Here is a 20,893-nt window from a genome sequence, read left to right as displayed (position 1 = left end):
CTGCTTATACTAATATATTTCTAAATATAATATAAAATTGTAGGTTATTATATGCTTTTTCAATTTTAAACAGCAATTAAAACAGTACAAAATGTTGTACACAAGTACAAAATATAGTGATACATATCAGTGATATTTTACTATAAGTTAAAGTGAGATATAATAATTTTTAATCAATATTTTAAATTAGCTTTTAGTTCTATGTTTTCTTTTTAATTTTACCTAAAGTTTTAGTAATTCTACTGCATGTTCATGTTTGCTGCTTTTTAATGTCTATTTTTTTTTTTCATTTTTAGATTTAGTATTGTAGTAGCCTACATCAAATTTAACTCTGAAAACTAGTTGAAATAAAATCAGTTATTTTATTTATTCACTTATTTATTCTCTGTTGACATTTGTTCTATTGTTAGTATAGCAGATTTTTTATTTTATTTTTTTATTTCTGGTTAACTATAATAATCATTTTCATTTTTACCTAAAGTAATTCTGCTGCATGTTGTCATTTGTATTAGTTTTAGGCTTTTTAATGTCTATATAGTTTTTTATTTATGTCATTTTTTTGAATTAGTATTTTAGGACATCAAATTTAACTGTTGACATTTGTTCTATTTTAAACATAGCAGATTTATTTTATTTTTTATTGTTCTGGTTAACTAATAACCTAAATACTTTTTTTTTAAAAAGCACTAGCAATAGTATCCACTGCAAAAATATCAAACCACAGTTTTGGCCAACAGAAACTTTAATTAATAAATTGACCAACATTTATATTTATAAAAAGTTCTCTAGTTCTGGGATCTAGGTCAACGTTTCTTTCCACTTCGAAAACTGTATTTCATTCTGTATTGTTCTGTATTTATTTAGATCTCTGTCAACACTGTAAATGGAGGCGGGATCTGTAGTTTTAAGACTGATTTGAAAGGATTTGTTGACAAATGCTTTATTCTTAGTGTACAGTATATTCTAAATATGCATTGAATGTTTAAATGAAAGCTCTGATGAGCAGATTACAGATTCACATAATCTCCATCAGACAAACTAACTTCACAGATGGCATTTGGGATTGTGTCAAACAAACGGATTCATATGATTATAGACAAAACACACATGAAGTGAATGCACACTATGGAGCGGCATTTATCCTGTCAAATCACTTCATTTACTAGCCATCAACCAGGGTTTGCATGCTGATAACGGAGAAGACATCTGAAACCTGTAAAGGAATGAATAATATCATATAATATAAACAAAATAATTTTATGTAATATAATAATAGTTGGAGTTCACTGAGATTCATTCATGAAGTGTTTTTATTAACCAGTCACGAATGTTACTAAACACAACAGTACAGATTAGTTTGATTTACTGAAGATACTAAAAACACAGGCAAAAAATCCCTGAAAAAGAGTAGCCTTCATGTTAATAAACAGGTCAGAATCTCCCGTTTAACTAGTGATTATCAGGATGAAAGATTGCTGACTTTACTGCCCTCTACTGCTGCAGTGATTCACATTCATGCAAGTGGACGATGACAACAAACGGGGTCAATCTCACAAAAATAATCCTATTTTAACCCAAACCTAAATAAAAGAAATCGGTTTGCGTGAATGAAATTAAGTCTGTTTTAGAGCCTATGACGCAGAAATATGATTAAAAATGGTTTACATTTGAAAAGAAAATGTTATAAAACAAAGTTAGTATTTGTTATACAAAACATTAACATAAAAAATTTAGTTATTACTATTAAACAGCATTTATTAAGAAAATTTTGAATTACAAAAACAAAAATTGTCATGAAAACAGTTTTCTGTTTTGTTTCTAGGGTTAAATATGACACGTTTTCATGAGGCTGACCCATCGAGGCCTTCATGATGATTGATATAATTCTAGATTCTCCTTGCATAGAGATCATAAAGCTCACTATATAAAAACTATGGCATATATTTCAGTACTTCAAAAGATTCCAAGGCATTTCAGATTTCAGCAAAGAAAAACAGATTGTATTTTTGGTTGCACAGCACAGATATTGTTTAGATTTTATGTTTGGCATCAGGTACTAAAGTCACTGTACAAAATATAGATTCTCCAGATATCATGCATAGTCGGATTAGATAGCAAAATAAAACAAATAACGAACTGTATTATAATAACATCTTGTAAGGCACAAATTAAATGCGATTTTTGGCTGTGAACTTAATAAAATGAGAAAAGAGAGATTACAGTATTAGTTAACATTACACGAGTGAGATTATTTGACATATTGGTATACGAGCGTTATTAATATGATGACGTCACATATCCGGTCATCATGGTAACGCATTTGACTTGGTTCTTCAGTCACTTCCTCCGCACAGCTTCAGGAGCAGTTTCTTGTAATCGCCAGACGTGTCACCCTAAGGATTTGAGAAAAACATATGCTAAAAAAATATTCATAACAGCCATAATATTCTGTTTCTAGCCACTGAAGGACAAATAAACTCTCAGTTGTATTAAGTGATTATTCTTACAAAAATATTATATTATATATATGAAAATAGCAGAGGCAAACAGTAGTAAAGTACACTGTTTCTGTACTTTATCAGAGTGTTTTTCTTTAGAAAACTTTACTTTATAACATTCCAAAAGATAATATTGTACTATTTACTGCACTATGTTTCATATTAAATATCATTTAGACATTAGAAATCTATTACTTTCTTTCTTTTACTCAAGTAAAAGTAATTCAAATATTTACTTGAGTACATAAATAAAAGTAAGTAAGTACTACATTTTTAATGCTCTTAAGTATTAAGGGTAAAACTAACAACAACTTTTATTTATGAAATACAGTGCATTAAAAAGTATAATATTATGCTTTGGAATGTAGTAAAGTTTTCCAAAGTAAAATGCTCTGATAAACTACAGATACTTTTTAAATTAAAAATACTGTAGAATAGATTGTTTCAAAGCACCATATCAGCTTCCACTGGCAAAAAATAATAAGTAAATATGTCAATAAAGCATAAGGACTGTGCAGTATATTGCAGTACGTACAGAGATGGTGGTGTAGAGCGACTTCCCGTACAGACGCAGATACTCCTGCCTGATATCCAGCATGTCTACCTCAGAGCGGGACACCATGATGCGGATCAGAGTCCTGTCTTTGGTTCCTGCACCCTAAATAAAGATGAACATCAACAGTTCATGCATGCATACTGACCTACAATGAGATTTCACTAACCTATATACATATAATGTTCAGAAAACAAGGCTCAGTGCTTGATTTACTAGTAAAGAAAAGTACAGCGGTCATAAAAATAACCCAATTCTAACCATCAGACCTGCAGCTGAATGACAATATCATAGCAAAACAACCACAAAACCACATATCTACCTGCATGGCTTTGTTGAGACGTTCAGCAAAGTAGGCAGGAGTGTTTTTAATGCACTTCACTGAAAATACACAGACAGAACATGATTAGAAATTTAAACTACACATCATATGCACCAATTTGCATATATAAATCTGAACATTGGATAATGCAAAATTCAAAATCTGTTTTATTTTGTTGACATATTAGAGTTTTTACAGAGGGGATTTCTTGTTTTATAACTGTCAACAGCTAGGAAAAATACATTTTCTACCATGTTTTTAGGAAAATGCTATATAAACCAGGTTGAATTACATATGAACAAACCCTTCGGTAAAAACCTTCAGAATATAGAGAGGAATAACACTGCTAAGTTTGGTGTATGTATGTGCTGCTAAAGTGGAGAAAAAACTTTTAAAGATTTGTATTGTAATTGAAATCTATAGAAGCAAATAGATAAAGTGCAAGAATAAAATCAGGCCAATTATTTATGAACAAATCCTTCTGTAAAAACCTTCAGAATATAGAGAGGAATAACACTGCTAAGTTTGGTGTATGTATGTGCTGCTAAAGTGGAGAAAAAACTTTTAAAGATTTGTATTGTAATTGAAATCTATAGAAGCAAATAGATAAAGTGCAAGACTAAAATCAGGCAAATTATTTACGAACAAATCCTTCTGTAAAAACTTTCAGAATATAGAAAGGAATAAAACTATAAGAATTGGTGCATGTAAGTGCTGCTAAAGTGGAGATAAAACTTTTTAAATATTTGTAATCTAATTGAAACCTATAGAAGCAAATAGATAAAGTGCAAGAATAAAATCAGGCAAATTATTTATGAACAAATCCTTCTGTAAAAACCTTCAGAATATAGAGAGGAATAAAACTGTAAGAATTGGTGTATGCAAGTGCTGCTAAAGTAGAGATAAAACTTTTTAAATATTTGTAATCTAATTGAAGTCTATAGACAAATAGATAAGTAAAATCACACCAATAATTTATGAACAAACCTTACAGTAAAAACTTTCAGAATATAGAGAGGAATAAAACTAAGTTTTGAAGTATGTAAGTGCTGCTGAAGTAGAGAAACAAATGCATCTTGAGAAAACCTTTAAAAATATGCATTGTAATTGAAATACACAGACGCAAACAGATAAAGTGCAAAAATTTAAATCAGGTAAATTATATATTAACAAATCCCAAATGTACAAAACTTGAGAATATAGAGAGGAATAAATCTGTTAAGTTTGGTATATGTAACTAAAGCTGAAGTGGAGAAACAAGCTTTTAAAGATATACACAGTACTGTTATTAAAATTTACAGATGCAAATAGATAAAGTCAATATATGTTATATGAATATATGATACAATATATGAACAAACCCCTTGCTAAAAACATTCAGAATATAGAGAGGAATTAAACTCTAAGTTTTAGTTTATGTAAGTGCCACTGAAGTGAAGAAACCAACTTAAAAATATATACACAGTACTGTAATTAAAATCTACAGATGCAAAGAGATAAAGTGCAAATATAAAATCAGGCCAATGACATATGAACAAACCCCTCTGTAAAAACCTTCTGTATATAGGCAGAAATAAAACTCTAAGTTTTGGTGAATGTAAGTGCTGCTGTAGTGAAGATAAAAACCTTTAAAAAAAATGTATTGCAATTGAAATCTACAGACACAAATAGGTAAAATGCCATAAGTCTATTTTACATGTTTTTTTTCCACTAGTCTGACACAAAACAAGGTATGCAAGCAAAATCTGAAAAATTGACCTGTGCATAAAGTACTATGGTGTCATATTTGCATATGTAAAACATCTAGGCATTTTACGCATCAAAACCTCCAATCTGCATCATATTCAAAACAACTGATTCTATTACAGTGCTGTAACTGGCTGTTTCTCGCCACTGCCTGTTTCATCTAGATCAGCTATTGGTTGACATTTCTGCTCAGAACCAATCAGGTTTCAGTACCCACCCACTGCCACCATGCCAGACTCCAGGTTTCCAGACATCTCACTGCAGATGCTCTTCTCAATCTCTTTGCCGCACATCTGCTGGTACTCTTGAAACACTGCGAAAGACATTGTGTGCAAACATGCATCATTTAATCTGCATTATCAGTGAATATGCATGACTTCATATTCAGTCTGTTCCTTACACAAAACGATCATACGACTCATGATGTAGAGCATAAGTCAAATGGAACTGTTATGAGATTTTAAGCATTGTTTTTTTTTCATAAATTTGCCCATTATGGTCTGAGAACTAATAAAGCAGAAGAAATAATTCAAAACTGCAACAGCAGATGAGCATCTTGCATATAATTCAGGGAACTGAAGTGAATAAATCGCTTTCTAGTTGACTGCTTTTGAACAGATTGTCCTCGTTAGGGAAATAACAGCAGTTCCTGTGCATTTGTGTGGCCGTTTAACCACAGTGGTTTTTACCTTGTCTCAAATGAGGTTTACTGCGAGCGCACAGAATCGCGTTAAACTGAGACTCATCCGTGCCAACTTTATTCGCTCCTGCGGCGTAGAGTTTCTGCAACACAAACAACATCACACGCGTTTATATCTGCACAGCAAGTGCACATTTACATTAAAATGTGAATTTGTTTAGGCAAATCAAGACTTTTCTCTAACCTGAGCATCCTGTTTGGCCACAGAAACGTCCACAGTCTCTCTCTCATCTCGATTACCCTGAAAACAAATGGAAAGCATTTTATTTACACAGTTCTGAATTTACTTCCAGTTTTCAATGAGAGATGGATATAGATCTGGAGGAGTGTTGTTATTGCTTTTGTTAAAACAAAAAAAAAATCTCCTTTTTATTAGAAATATGATCTAAACATTAGGTGAAGATCTTAAACTTAAAAAATATAAATTATACCTGAGATAGAGAGACCAGCAGACGGCGGAAGTGTCCAGACGTGTCGCTGATGATAGCGTCCTCCAGAGATTTACCGTACTCTAAACAACAAACAATGGTCTGAAGCAGATTCTCATAAACCTCTGCTAACTAAACATGTGATTTGAGACTCTCAGGAGGTTTGTGATCACAGTCTCACCTGCTTTATAGATCCTAGTAATCTCCTGAATCTCAGCATTACTACGCGAGGACAGAATCTCTATGAGACAGGCCTCATCGGTTCCTGCACCCTGAAAACAGCAGTAAAACAGTCATTACAAATACAATGCTGCAACTTGAATTTCAAAACAACTTATATGATGCAATTAACGGCAAGCACACAAAACATTTGGATCGGTGCCAAATGAGTTCATACATGAGCTGAAGTTTATTTGTACAGCACATTTCACACACCCTCATAGTTTTAGTTTCACTTTAAATACATTTGTTTAGGCTTGCAGTTTATAATTAACGTTCTTTATAATGAATGGCACTATAATTTATGTTTATACATAGAGCTGGGCGGTATGACCAAAAATTTATATCACGGTATTTTTCAAAATTATACGGTATCACGGTATATGACGGTATTTTTTTTTTTTTTCATGCATGACTAGGTGTTAACCACATTTCCTAATAAATTAGAGAATAATTACTGCAGTATATTGGCTTACATTGACCGGACTAGTATTAACCCAGGTTTGATTGGTCTCACAAAATGCTGCTGTTCACAAAGAAGTGACAGTGGCACTCATAATTGTAATGAGGTGAAGAAATCAGAATTCATGATTTGCAGCCAAAATACACAACACTTTATTGTGCATTCTTCACAAGTTCACATTTACAAGTCTACGCGTTTCTCTTCAGAATGGTAGTATACAAAGTAGCGCAACAAATGATTTTGAAACGTGCAGCGCTCATATTTATTCAATGGATAGCCTTTTGAAGTTTCATCCCAATTCTTGTCTTTCAGTCCCCACATTTTAGACCACCTGAAATCATAATTATGACTTTCATAACCCCCTAATAACACTGCAGTCAGTCATCAATGAAAATTAAGAGCTTTATTTAAGACTTTCAAAACACAAAATACGTTTCTTTTTTATTTATTTTTCCCACCATGTTCGGGGCACAAGAAAAATATTAAGGGACTAAATTAATATCAGCATATGAAGTATAATCGTCTCTCATTGTCTGAAAGAATGCACATCAGATGCTGAAAGTCAGTTTTTACTTTCACTTTAACATATTGATCAGTTTCCACGTTGCTTGTGTGATATCCATTGGCTTTAAAGCATAAATATTAATAAAAATACAGTATATAGAAAAGACATATCTTTAATATATTGCGACGTAACACCAACGTAAAGCCATTGTTTTTCTCTCACTGAAAGCTACATCTGTCTGCGCACAATGCGCCGATCTCTGCTCTCATCTCTGCAGACACACCCCCTCTTGAAATTTCGGCATTACAAGTTTTGCAAATCGCTAACCCTGGGTCTTTCTCAGATATACTGAAATACGTCCACACCTCAGATGTGTTGCTTCAGACAAGCACGTGCAAGCTGCGGTTTCTGTTTGCGTCAACATACGTGTTCCCAGCGCTTTGTACGCACACACTCACCGGTATTGGGGTATATGAAAAATGAATATCATTAAAAAAAAAACCACCGGTATTCGGTATGAAAAGGTATACCGCCCAGCCCTATTTATACATTTAATTCCATTATGAGTTTCTGCCTCAGAATAATAAATATATATAAGGTAATAGTGATTTTTTTTCTTACTATCCTTAAAAAAAGAGGTCATAATTGTGAAATATAAACTTAGAATTGCAAGACATAATCTTAAAATTCTGACTTTTTAGTTTACATCATGCAATTTTTTGTTTCTGCTGCAGAATAACAACTAAAAAAGATAACTGTGCATTTTACTCTCAAAATTCTGCCTTTTATCTGACAGAATAATAAAATATAAAAGGTAATAGTGTTTTTTTTCCTCACTGTTCTTAGAAAAGAGGTCAGAAATGCAAGATATAATCTTAAAATTCTGACTTTTTATTTGACTTATGAGTTTCTATCTTGCAATTTTTTGTTTTCGCTGCAGAATAAGAAAATAAAAAAGATAATTGTGCCTTTTAAATCTCACAATTCTGCCTTTTGTCTTACATGATAATACAATATAAAAGGTGATAGTGATTTTTTTTCTCACTATCCTTAGAAAAGTGGTCCGAATTGTGAAATAAAAACTCAGAATTGAAAGACAATCTTAAAATTCTGACTTTTCAGTTCACATCTTGCGATTTTTTGTTTCTGCTGCAAAATAAAAACTAAAAGGTAACTGTGCCTTTTAATCTCACAATTTTGCCTTTTTTCCTCACAGAATAAAAAATAAAAGGTAATAGTGATTTTTTTTCTCACCATCTTTAGAAAATAGGTCAAATTGAGAAATATAAACTCAGAATTGCAAGATACAATCTTAAAATGTTGAGTTTACATCTTGCGATTTTTTGTTTCCGCTGCAGAATAAAAAATAAAAAAGATAATTGTGCCCTTAATTCTTACAATTTTGCCTTTTTTTTCTAACAATTGAGTTTTTATTTCACAATTTGGATTTTTGGTATCAGAATTACAAATTTATACCTTGAAACTCTAAAGAGTCTAAAAAGTCAGAGTTGTGAGATAAAAAGTTGCAATTACTTTTATTATTTTTTATCCTGTGGCAAAAAAAAGCTTAAAAATATATTCCATTAGTCTTCAGTCGCTCAATCCTTAGGTTTATTTCATATTTTAGCATATTTTTCCCATGCGGCATGATAATCACAGACTCATTCCAGCCTGGCAGTATTTCTGCTCTCGACTCTGTGATTATGGGCCTGTGTTTCATTAATGAATGCTGTGAAACTCAAGCAGCAGCATATGTGATCCACCATCTGATTAAGCACAAGCATGCTTGGCATACTACACTGGGACAAAGTACTCAGCTTTTATCAGCATTGCATGTACGATGGTCCAAATCAGTCACTTATGAGGTTGCATTTCACCTACTATGCTGCCTATGTAGACCGCAAGGCAACTTAGTAGGATTTGGAAAAGATGCATTTAAATACCTGACCAAAATATCTAGTATCTCACCGCTATGGCCTCTTTGAGTTCAGAGGCATCGAAGCGTGAAGGAGCCTTCAGCATTGCCAGCACCAAACTTTCGAAGTTTCCTGTCAGCTCTGACTTCAGGTCGCTAAAAAGATCCTGCAAAACATTTTAAATGCAAAGTCACATGCAAGAAACCATAAGATTAGTAAGTGTTCGATGTGTCATTTCTCAAATGTTCACCTTGCCGTAGGTGGTTTTATACGCTGCCAACAGCGGCACGCGCTGCTTGCTGGATCGATTGCCGAGAAGCTCGATAATGGCGTTTTCATCGGTTCCTGCGAGCAAAACAAATTCAGCTCTCTGGATTGAAAAACATGGTAATGTACATTATACAAAAGGTTTTAATATCTTCTCACCAAAGCCCTTCATGGCTTTCCGTAACACCTCGACGTCTCTGAGAGGATCTGCACCAGGCGCGTCCTTAATGGTTCCACGGTAACCTCTCTAAACAAAAATATCACAACAAACACTTCAAATCAGTCACATACACACACACATATATATTTACCAAAATAAGTGGGATCATACAAAATGCATGTTATTGTTTATTTAGTACTGACCTGAATAAGATATTTCACATAAAAGATGTTCACATATAGTCCACAAGAGAAATAGTTGAATTTATAAAAATTACCCTGTTCAAAAGTTTACATGCCCTTGATTCTTAATACTGTGTTGTTACCTGAATGACCCACAGCTGTGTTTTTGTTTAGTGATAGTTGTTCATGAGTCCCTTGTTTGTCCTGAACAGTTAAACTGCCTGCTTTTCTTCAGAAAAATCCTTCAGGTCACACGAATTCTTTGGTTTTTCAGCATTTTTGTGTATTTGAACCCTCTCCAACAATGACTGTATGATTTTGAGATCCATCTTTTCACACTGAGGACAACTGAGGGACTCATATGCAACTATTACAGAAGGTTCAAACACTCACTGATGCTTCAGAAAGAAAAATTATGCATTAAGAGCGGGGGGTGAAAACTTTTGAACAGAATGGAGATGTGTACATTTTTCTTATTTTGCCCAATATCATATTTTTTCCATTTAGAACTGCCTTTCAGAAGCTACAGAAGATAGTTGTGTGTTCCCCAAAAGACAAAATAAGTTACATTTTCCCTGATCTATAAATTCCAAATGTTTTCACTTCCTGGCTCTTAATGCATGGTTTCTCCTTCTGGAGCATCAGTGAGTGTTTAAACCTTCTGTACTAGTTGCATATGAGTCTCTTAGTTGTCCTAAGTGTGAAAAGATGGATCTCACACACATGCAGTCATAGCTGGAAATTGTTAAAATACAAAAAAACACAGAAAAAGCAAAGAATTTGTGGGACCTGTAGGATTTTTCTGAAGAACAGCAGGCAGTTTAACTGTTCAGGACAAACAAGGAATCATGAACAACTATAAATAAGCAAAAAAACACAGCTGTGGATCATTCAGATAACATCGCAGTATTAAGTTTTGAAGGGGGTCATATAAACTCAACTATTATTTTGTCTTATGGACTATATGTGACCCTGGACCACAAAACCAGTCATAAGGTTAAATATTACAAAACTGAGATGTATATATAATATGAAAGCTCAGTAAATAAGCTTTCTATTGATGTATGGTTTGTTAGGATAGGACAATATTTGGCCGAGATACAACTATTTGAAAATCTGGAATCTGAGGGTGCAAAAAAATCAAAATCCTGAGAAAATCACCTTTAGAGTTCTCCAAATTAGGATCTTAACAATGCATATTACTAATCAAAAATTACATTTTGATACATTTACAGTAGGAATTTTACAAAAAATCTTCATGGAACATGATCTTTACTTAATTTCCTAATGATTTTTGACATAAAGAAAAATCAATAATTTTGACCCATGCAATGTATTTTTGGCTATTGCTACAAATATACCCCAGCGACTTAAGACTGGTTTTGTGGTCCAGGGTCACATATGTAAACATCTTTTATGTAAAATATCTTATTCAGGTCAGTACTAAATAAAAAATAACTAATTTTGTATGGTCCCTCTTATTTTGGGAAAATAACGAACATTGACCTCAACTGTAAATATAAATATTTTACTCAAAATATGCACGTTAATGGAAAACTGAAAATCAAACTAAAGAAAATTATAAAAAATAAGGCATTCAGCATGTCCAATTTCCTGTTGCAATAGGAAGTTATCAAACCACTGAGGCCAAGTATTGCTGTTTCCTGTTTTCTTCTGTGTCTCTCTTTACTGAATGTTTACTGTGGTAAAATTTGCTAATATTTATTTTTATAAAATTAAAGTTAAAGATTCTTTACTATATGACCGATGCAATTCCTTCACAATTTGTACTTGGATTACTGAATAAGGTTTCATTGTGAATGCACACACAAGAGCAATTCTAGATAATGAGATATTGTAGAATGTCTTTTAGTAATTTCCGGTCCGTGACCATGACAGTCTAAACTGACCAAAAACCTAATGTGTCTGATGAAGCTGACAGTCTCTCACATTGATAGCAGGATTGACTTGTGGTGACGGTCCAGTCGGGACGCCTCCTCCATACCCGGGCATTGAGGGGTTCGGGACACCAGGGTAGGCTGGCATGGGCTGCTGTCCCGGCGCTGGGACCCCGGGGTACCCCTGAGGCATTCCTCCAGCCGGCTACACAGATCACAGGACATTTATAAGATGAGTCATATGATGCATTTCGCTTCATACTTCAGAAACAGAGCTTAAACAAACTAATTCTGCAATGCATTTAAAAATACATCACATAACTGATTATGTATAATAAAAAAAGCAGCTTCTTACAGCTCCAAAGCCGGGTTGGCCACCCCATCCACCACCTGTTAACAACACAAATAACTCAGTGCGGCTGTATCGCTATGTATTACAATACAGACATGAAGCACAACAAACAACACAAATAATTATGCAAATAAATGTTTTTTTTTTTTAATTATGCATGATGCATGAAACACATAAACCGATGCTTTTGAAATGCAATGTAAAAAATAATAACTTTTAGAGCCATACGAAATCCTTTTTATTTTTTCTGTTTTATTTTCCCTTAAAAATTCTTAGTTTTCTGTTCTAATTTTTCTGTATTCTATTTTAATGGTTTAATATAATTTTAATAATTAAACAAGATGTCTAAGCAATTAAAGAATGAGTAAAACTTCAATAATGTAACAATGCATTAAAATTTTAACATTAACAGTATGAAATGTGGTTTCACAACGCTGTTTTCATTTTTATGGATTCTGTGCATTATGATTTAATACAAATAGTATTACCACAAATAAATAGAAATCTTTTTTTATATAACTTTAAATAACAATTATTTTTACAATTATGAATTAACAATTGTGTGATATTGCTTAAAAACAATGTTTTAACTAAATGTATTATTGTTGTTGTTGTTGTCATTACTAATAATTATTATTATTATTTACACTGCGGAGCAAAAGTTTGGGATCAGTAAGATTTTTAATGCTTTTAAAGGAGACTTTTCTGCTCATCAAGGCTTTGTTTATTTGATAAAACATACAGAAAAAACTGTAATATTAATGCAATTTAAAATAGTGGTTTGCCATTTTATTATACTTTAAAATATAATTTATTCCTGTGATGCAAAGCTGAATTTTCAGCATCATTACTGCAGTCTTCAGTGTCACATGATCCTTCACAAATCATTCCAATATGCTGATTTATTATCAGTGTTGCAAACAATTGTGCTACTTAATATATTTTTTGGAAGCTGTGATACTTTTTTCAGGATTCTTTGATAAATAAAATGTTAAAAAGAACAGCATCTATTTAAAGTAGAAAACATTTGTAACAATAAACACCTCGTTCAAAGTTTAGGGTCAGTCCATTTTTTTCTTTCTTTCTCTCTTTGAAAGAAATTAATACTTTTATTCAGGATAGGATGTGTTAAATTGATAAAAAAAAAAGTGATAGTAAAGACTTATATTGTTAGAAAAGATTTCTATTTTGAATAAAAGCTGTTCCTTTGAACTTTTTATTCAACCATGAATCCTGAAAAAAGTATCACAGGTTCCAAATAAATACTGATTATAAATCAGTATATTAGAATGATTTGTGAAGAATCATGTGATGCTGAAGACTGCAGTAATGGCTGATGGAAATTCAGCTTTTAACGTATATTAAAAATAAAATACTGTTTTTTTGAATTGCAATAACATTTTATAATATTACCTTTTCAGTATTTTTGATCAAACAAATGGAACTTTAATAAGCATCAGAGACTTTTTTACCACGAACTGATGCATTTCAAATTCAATGCTTAGACAAAAATGTTCCCCTCCAGTCTTCATTTTTACAAGCATACAAACAGATTCATTGTTGATTTAGCATTATGACTCATTTTTAATTGGCAATGTATCCTATAAGTGCTAAGCTTTTCAGAAGCTCTCTGGTCTATTGCGCAGCCCACTAATAAAATCTGAGCATCCAGCTCTAGAAACACACACTGTGACAAACAATAATCCCATGATGCTCCAGCATGCAGAGCTCTGACTAACCGGGCTGACCTGCAGGAGGCATGTTTGGGTAAGTTCCGGGCTGGGCTGCGGGGTAACCTCCTGCCTGTGGCGGAAAGCCTCCTCCTGGGGCAGCTGGGTAACCGCCGGCCTGAGGAGGGTAACCGCCGGCCTGAGGAGGGTATCCGCCAGCCTGGGGTGGGTATCCTGCACCGGGGGGATATGCGCCGGCCTGAGGTGGGTAACATCCACCCTGGGGTGGATAGGCTCCAGGTTGGGGCGGGTATCCACCCATGGGCTGCTGATACGGCCCGGAAGCGGGTGGATAACTTCCACCTGCAGGAGGGTATCCAGGATAACTCATCTCTGACACCTGGACACATCAGGATATTTACATGCTTATTTAAAAATCACACGCTACTAAGTAGGAAAAACAGGTCACTGCCTTTACAGTTCACATATTAATCATCAGCAGCAACCCACATGTGACAAATAATGTTGATACATACAAAAAGTCACCTAACAAAACTTAAAATGGTCACAGTGTACCTGAAAATGATTTGTCATTTAATTGCATTCACATTATCTTAATTGCTGTTTACATCTGTACTATAAAGCAGCTGCAGATGTGCTTGATTTAGAAGTTCCGATGTGATCATACAAAATTAATTTACTTTAAAGATGTTTACATATAGTATACAATATGTATAAAGAAGTTCAAAAGTTTACAAACAGTTGATTCTTAATACTGTGTTGTTACCTGAATGATCCACAGCTGTGTTTTTTGTTTAGTGATAGTTGTTCCTGAGTCCATTATTTGTCCTGAACAGTTAAACCGCCTGCTGTTCTTCAGAAAAATCCTTCAGGTCCCACAAATTTGGTTTTTCAGCATTTTTGTGTATTTGACCCCTTTCCAACAATGACTGTATGATTTTGAGATCCATCTTTTCACGCTGAGGACAACTGAAGGACTCATACGCAACTATTACAGAAGGTTCAAACACTCACCGATGCTCCAGAAGGGAAAACAAAACATGCATTAAGCTGGGGGTGAAAACTTTTGAATGGAATGAGAAGGATCTGTATATTTTTCTTATTTTGCCTAAATATCATTTTTTATTTTATTTTTTCATTTACTACTGCCCTTCAGAACCTACAGAAGATACTTGCATATTCCCCAGAAGACAAAATAAGTTAAATTTACCCTGATCTATAAATTCCAAAAAGTTTTTACGTCCCGGCATTAATGCATGTTTTTCCTTCTGGAGCATCAGTGAGTGTTTGAACCTTCTGTAAAAGCAGGCAGTTTAACTGTTCCGGACAAACAAGGGACTCAGGAACAACTATCACTAAACAAAAAACACAGCTGTGGATCATTCAGGTAACAACACAGGATTACGAATCAAGTTTATGTACAACTTTTGAACAAGGTGACTTTTATAAATAATAATAATAATAATAAGTATTATATGTAAACATCTTTAATGTGAAATATCTTATTCAGGTCAGTAGTAAATAAAAAATAACATGCATTTTGTATGATCCCTCTTATTTTGGTAAAATAATTAACATTTTGCAGATTCTGCAAGGTGTATGTAAACTTTTGACTTCACCTGTATATATTCCAAAAGAGTTTTAGATGATTTGCAGCAACTGCACATTTTTGTTTGTTTACACAAAAACCACAGTAACTTTTGCACATATTTAAAAATATAATTAATATGTTACAAAATACATATGTGACCCTGGACCACAAAACCAGTCTTAAGTCGCTGGGGTATATTTGTAGCAATAGCCAAAAATACATTGTATGGGTCAAAATTATTGATTTTTCTTTTATGCCAAAAATCATTAGGAAATTAAGTAAAGATCATGTTCCATGAAGATTTTTTGTAAAATTCCTACTGTAAACCTATCAAAATGTAATTTTTGATTAGTAATATGCATTGTTAAGAACTTAATTTGGAGAACTTTAAAGGTGATTTTCTCAGTATTTTGATTTTTTTGCACCCTTATATTCCAGATTTTCAAATAGATGTATCTCGGCCAAATATTGTCCTATCCTAACAAACTATACATCAATAGAAAGCTTATTTATTGAGCTTTCGTATGATGTATATATCTCAGTTTTGTAAAATTTAACCTTATGACTGGTTTTGTGGTCCAGGGTCACATATTTAAAAAAAAAAATTAAATACTTTTTTAATAAAAAAATATTTATTTATTTTTATGTCACTTTTTACAGTGGTGAGGCACGTTTTAATAATTTATTAAGCTGTGTTTTTAGTTCTTAAGGGCAGACAACGCTGTTTTTTCATGCACCCGTCAAGCTTGAGACTTGGGGCTTTTTGGTGTTTTTTCAGACTAGTGGAAAGAAAACATCCAAAAGACAGCGTTAAGTCTTTCTTTTATAGCACTTTATCTAATAGATTTTAATTTCAATGCATATTTTTAAAGGCCGTTTTCTCAAAATGAGTTTTTTCTTCTACACTGAGCCAAAAATCTCCACTTCAGCAGCACACCAAACTTTCCATTTTTATTCCTGTCTATATCTAGCCTGGGTTCCCCCATGCTGCCTTGCGCCCAGCACGATTTTATTTACGCTGCTAGGCAGCCTGGAAACCATGGACCAAAATTTCACCTCAGATAGGGAACCAATCACAGAACAGGGAGGGAACAGCAAGACGATGACGCCTTCTATGCGACTCACCGAAGCAGTTTGTTTATAAATATGGATCCAGCATGGCTGCAGACGCGAAGTTATCTTTCGATGCAGCCTTAGATAGTTACGCACAAGGCCGTTTCTCAATACCAAATACGCAAAGTTCAGACCTGTGTCCTTCGTAGTTCTGACTTGGAAGTACGAACTCCCGAGGACGTGAGGATGCAGCAGTGTACTTGATAACATCAGTCAGCTCGCCTTTTCTACTCCGGTTATCTTCACTGCATGTATTTACAATAAGACGAAATATGATATCAACCACCTCTGCCTCTTTTCGTTTTCATTTAAACATATTAATAGCTGCAGAAACGTAGTTCAGGGAATGTACAACATTACAGTGAAACTAAATATTTTATATCAAACAGCATTGCCTCTTTTCCGTTTCATTTAACGTTAAACATATTCATAGCGACAAAAATGTGGTTCATGCAACGCGTTACAAAACAATAATTACAATAAAAGGATGTGATATCAAACACCACTGCCTCTTTGTTTTCTTCAAAATATAAACCACAACTCTCTTTTCGTACTCATTTTAGAATTAATAAAACATATTAATATGTGATTTAAGCTATATGTGCACTGTGTATAATACATCTTTACTCTATGTATAATAAAATGAAACATGACAAGCACAACTCTGCCTTTTTTGTTAAATGTCAGTTTTAATGAACAATATTAGCCATTATAAAAGTATAAGTAAAGTATAAGAGACTTATGTAATCGGAAATAAAGACAAAAGCAGACAATTCGGTCAAATGCATGCTAAAAAGTCAGCGTTGAATTACGATTGATAAATAATTTATGAAGCATAACTTTGTCCTCAGTCAAAACTCTTCTGCTGTGTCCCAATTCACCTACTTATACTATGCACTAAAAGTATGTACTCTTTTTGTGAAGAAAAAGTACATACTTTTGAGTATGTAGCAGAATAGTAGGCAAACTTTGGGATGTACTACTTCGTCATAACTGCTTCTTTAACGGACGCTCTATTGCTTAGTTGCCTGAATCCTCTCACTGTTTAAACTGCCCTGTCAATCATCACAGTTAATATTTATATACATTTGTTTAATTTAATTTCCTACAGTATTAGAGAGAAATGAAGGCACTTTCTTTCATGAGTCTTTCATGCCGAGAACTCTGCTCTTGTGTTTGCATAATTATGCATTTAAAGGTTAATGACCAAACCTGAAATACACATGAAACACATGAAATATAACACGGATAACATTAAAAAAATATTTTTTATCAGGTTACACATTGATTATTTATCACTAAAACCCCTTTCTCTATCTGTCCGTTGGTCGCGCATATCCGCCATATTTGTAGTTTTTTAACATTTTATGCATGTTTGTAGTTCTAATCAAATCTTCGTTCACCGCACAATGTGTTGTGGGCAATATTAGCCGTTATAGTGTGCATTGATCCGCACTTCGAATTCCGAAGTTAAGTAGTAGACCATCCGGGAATCTTTGGAATACTTTTTTGAACATACTACGATTTGGGACAAACTAATTCTATTTTCGAATACTATTTAGGATGGATAGTATGCCAATTGGGACGCAGCATTCATCTTCTTCCTTGTCGAATTTCTGTCGCTCTACGTACACCGTCCGGTATAATTTAAACGATTGGCTATGAGCTACGCACAGGTGCATTTGTGACCCTGGACCACAAAACCAGTCATAAGGTTAAATTTTACAAAACTGAGATGTATACATCACATGACAGCTGAATAAATAAGCTTTCTATTGATATATGGTGTGTTAGGATAGGGCAATATTTGGCCAAGATACATCTATTTGAAATCTGGAATCTGAGGGTGCAAAAAAATCAAAATACTGAGAAAATCACCTTTAAAGTTGTCCAAATTAAGTTCTTAACAATGCATATTACTAATCAAAAATTACATTTTGATATATTTATAGTAGGAATTTTACAAAAAATCTTCATGTAACATGATCTTTACTTAATTTCCTAATGATTTTTGGCATAAAAGAAAAATCAATAATTTTGACCCATACCATGTATTTTTGGCTATTGCTACAAATATACCCCAGCGACTTAAGACTGGTTTTGTGCTCCAGGGTCACATTTGATAGACATTCGTAGCGCCCAATAAACGGCTCTGGGCATTCGTAAACCACGCCTCAAATACGAGAAAATGAACATTTCCCAGACCACGAATCATGACGTTGTCATGACGTGGTTTGGCGTTAGCAGTGTCATGCCTTAAAATGACATTTTATTAAAACAAACTGTAATTATTATGTATATATTTATTTCATCTGTTGCACTATTATTTAAAAACAGCATTAAACAATTACTTTCAGTGTTTTTACCTGGCAAAAGTCTTATTAGTTTCTTTTTTTTCAATCAGTTTTAACAGTGCAGAGTCCTATTTTTATAACCTTGCTTAGGGCCCCACAAACCTGGACCAATCCTTTCTGCACACACATCTCAACCCAGAAGTCATTAGCGTGATAAGAAACCTTTAAAGCCTTTTTTCCTAAACTCAATGTGTGTCACATATATACCACTGTCCAAACAATGCATATACCTGAGTGTCACGTAGCAGGTTTATCAGGTGTGTTCCGCTTACACATGCTATAGGTTAAGACTAAATATGATTAGTTTGAACTTTGAGATCAGATTTTCCTTTACAGTAGCATATGAACACGTATTGCTCTGAAGCTGCGTAGCTTTGGTTTACTGGGTGAGTAAATGATAACAGCGGTTTCATTTTTGGGTGAACTGTCCCTTTAAGAGTTCACTAACTATCTAGCGTGACTGCATGCTGCTAGTAAGCATTGGTTGAATGCTGCGTGTTAGTTAAACCGCAGTGGAGCAGCTCAGATCTGCGGTCACGCATGCGCCTGCCATCCTGCTTTACATGAAAGAAATCATCTCACTGCTTTATGGGAAAACACAGCACATCTCATGTCTAAACATGCACGGAAAAAAACACAATCTGACAGTCGCATACTACATACTATCGTTAGTACGCACTCTTGGCCCTTCGGCATCGCTCTCTGCCTACAGACAGAAAAATGGCAGCCGCATATTTCGGATTACACAATACACACTCAATCAGAAAGCACACATCTCAATCCGCAAATATTTCAAACATTCGAGAATGATTCGCTAACACACATCCGAAGTATGTTTTTACAACGGATTCGTGCGCACTAATTAAATTGTGTTTATCAAGCGCGTTCTAAAAACCCAAACAAATCACGCCGAAAACACAACAAACGTTCGAAACGCGTTTATGTTTTCGTTTTAGCGCAGAAAAAAAAGATGGTAGATGGAAACTTACCGGGATGTTTGTGTGATGTGGGGAATGGAGCTCTTGAGTTTTGAGTGAATGAGGAAGTGGAGGGCGGCCGTGTGTCTCACGGTGGGTGTGACCCGATCCTGCCTTTACATCCAAATGAAAACAAAACACATCCCTGTCCTCCAGGATTACACTAATAGTTAGTCGTAAACAATGCATTACAATGTTGCATTATTCCATTAAAGGTAACTAACTGCATTACTTTGTAACCTTTTATAAGTAATGCATTACAATGTTGCGTTACTCCATAATAAGTAACTGATTGCGTTACTTGTATTCTTGTGAAAATTAACCATGGTTTTACTACAAATACAACCAAAAAACCATGGTTACTATAGTTAAACCATGGTAACTACAGATTTTGCTACATTAACTATAGTTTAACCATGGTATTTGAAGTAAAACTGTGTTTATACAAATGGTTGTCTGTGCGGCAAAAAACTTGGTTAAGCTTTGTTACTTTTTATGAAAAGTAATGCATTTTAATGTTGCATTGTTCCACAAAAAAGTAATCAATTGGATTACTTTGTTAATTTTAATGAAAAGGAATGTATTACAATGTTGCGTTACTCCATAAAAAAGTAACTAAATGCGTTACTTTGTTACTTTTTATAAGTAATGCATTACAATGTTGCGTTACTCCATAAAAAAGTAACTAATTGCATTACTTTTTTACTTTTTATAAGTAATGCATTACGATGTTGCGTTATTCCATAAAAAAGTAACTAATTGCGTTACTTTGTTACTTTTTAGAAGTAATGCATTACAATGTTGCATTACTCCATAAAAAAGTAACTAATTGCATTACTTTTTTACTTTTTATAAGTAATGCATTACGATGTTGCGTTATTCCATAAAAAAGTAACTAATTGCGTTACTTTGTTACTTTTTAGAAGTAATGCATTACAATGTTGCGTTACTCCATAAA

General features: G+C 33.7%; 1 protein-coding gene across 2 annotated transcripts; it reads right to left on the bottom strand.

The window, feature by feature from the left end:
- Positions 1-1,292: 1,292 nt before the first annotated feature.
- Positions 1,293-20,043, bottom strand: LOC141297635 (annexin A4-like). Of its 2 annotated transcripts, none has more exons than XM_073828064.1 (15): positions 19,948-20,043; positions 13,949-14,279; positions 12,213-12,247; positions 11,910-12,062; positions 9,777-9,864; positions 9,601-9,695; positions 9,403-9,516; positions 6,429-6,519; positions 6,251-6,330; positions 6,004-6,060; positions 5,809-5,902; positions 5,337-5,432; positions 3,374-3,432; positions 3,034-3,156; positions 1,293-2,393 (listed from the first exon to the last, which is right to left on the bottom strand). In XM_073828064.1, the coding sequence occupies exons 2-15, from the start codon at positions 14,268-14,270 to the stop codon at positions 2,334-2,336; spliced, it is 1,467 nt and encodes a 488-aa protein (XP_073684165.1). In that variant the 5' UTR covers positions 14,271-14,279; positions 19,948-20,043; the 3' UTR covers positions 1,293-2,333. The 2 variants fall into 2 exon arrangements, with proteins under 2 accessions (XP_073684165.1, XP_073684164.1); XM_073828063.1 differs by having other exon boundaries at positions 13,958-14,279.
- Between the last annotated feature and the right edge of the window lie 850 nt (positions 20,044-20,893).

The sequence above is a fragment of the Garra rufa genome, chromosome 22 (genome assembly GCF_049309525.1).
Source record: "Garra rufa chromosome 22, GarRuf1.0, whole genome shotgun sequence".
NCBI lineage: Eukaryota > Metazoa > Chordata > Actinopteri > Cypriniformes > Cyprinidae > Garra > Garra rufa.
The sequence above is the reverse complement of the archived record's forward strand: the minus strand, read 5'-3'. Positions and strand labels throughout refer to the sequence as shown.

Bases quoted from the DNA above. Each gene is read 5' to 3' on its own strand.
- LOC141297635 (XM_073828064.1), bottom strand. From the start codon at position 14,270: ATGAGTTATCCTGGATACCCTCCTGCAGGTGGAAGTTATCCACCCGCT. The intron at 6,331-6,428 runs GTGAGACTGTGA...TTTGTTGTTTAG, and splicing joins TACTAGGATCTATAAAGCAG to AGTACGGTAAATCTCTGGAG. The intron at 5,433-5,808 runs GTAAAAACCACT...TGTCTTTCGCAG, and splicing joins TAAACCTCATTTGAGACAAG to TGTTTCAAGAGTACCAGCAG.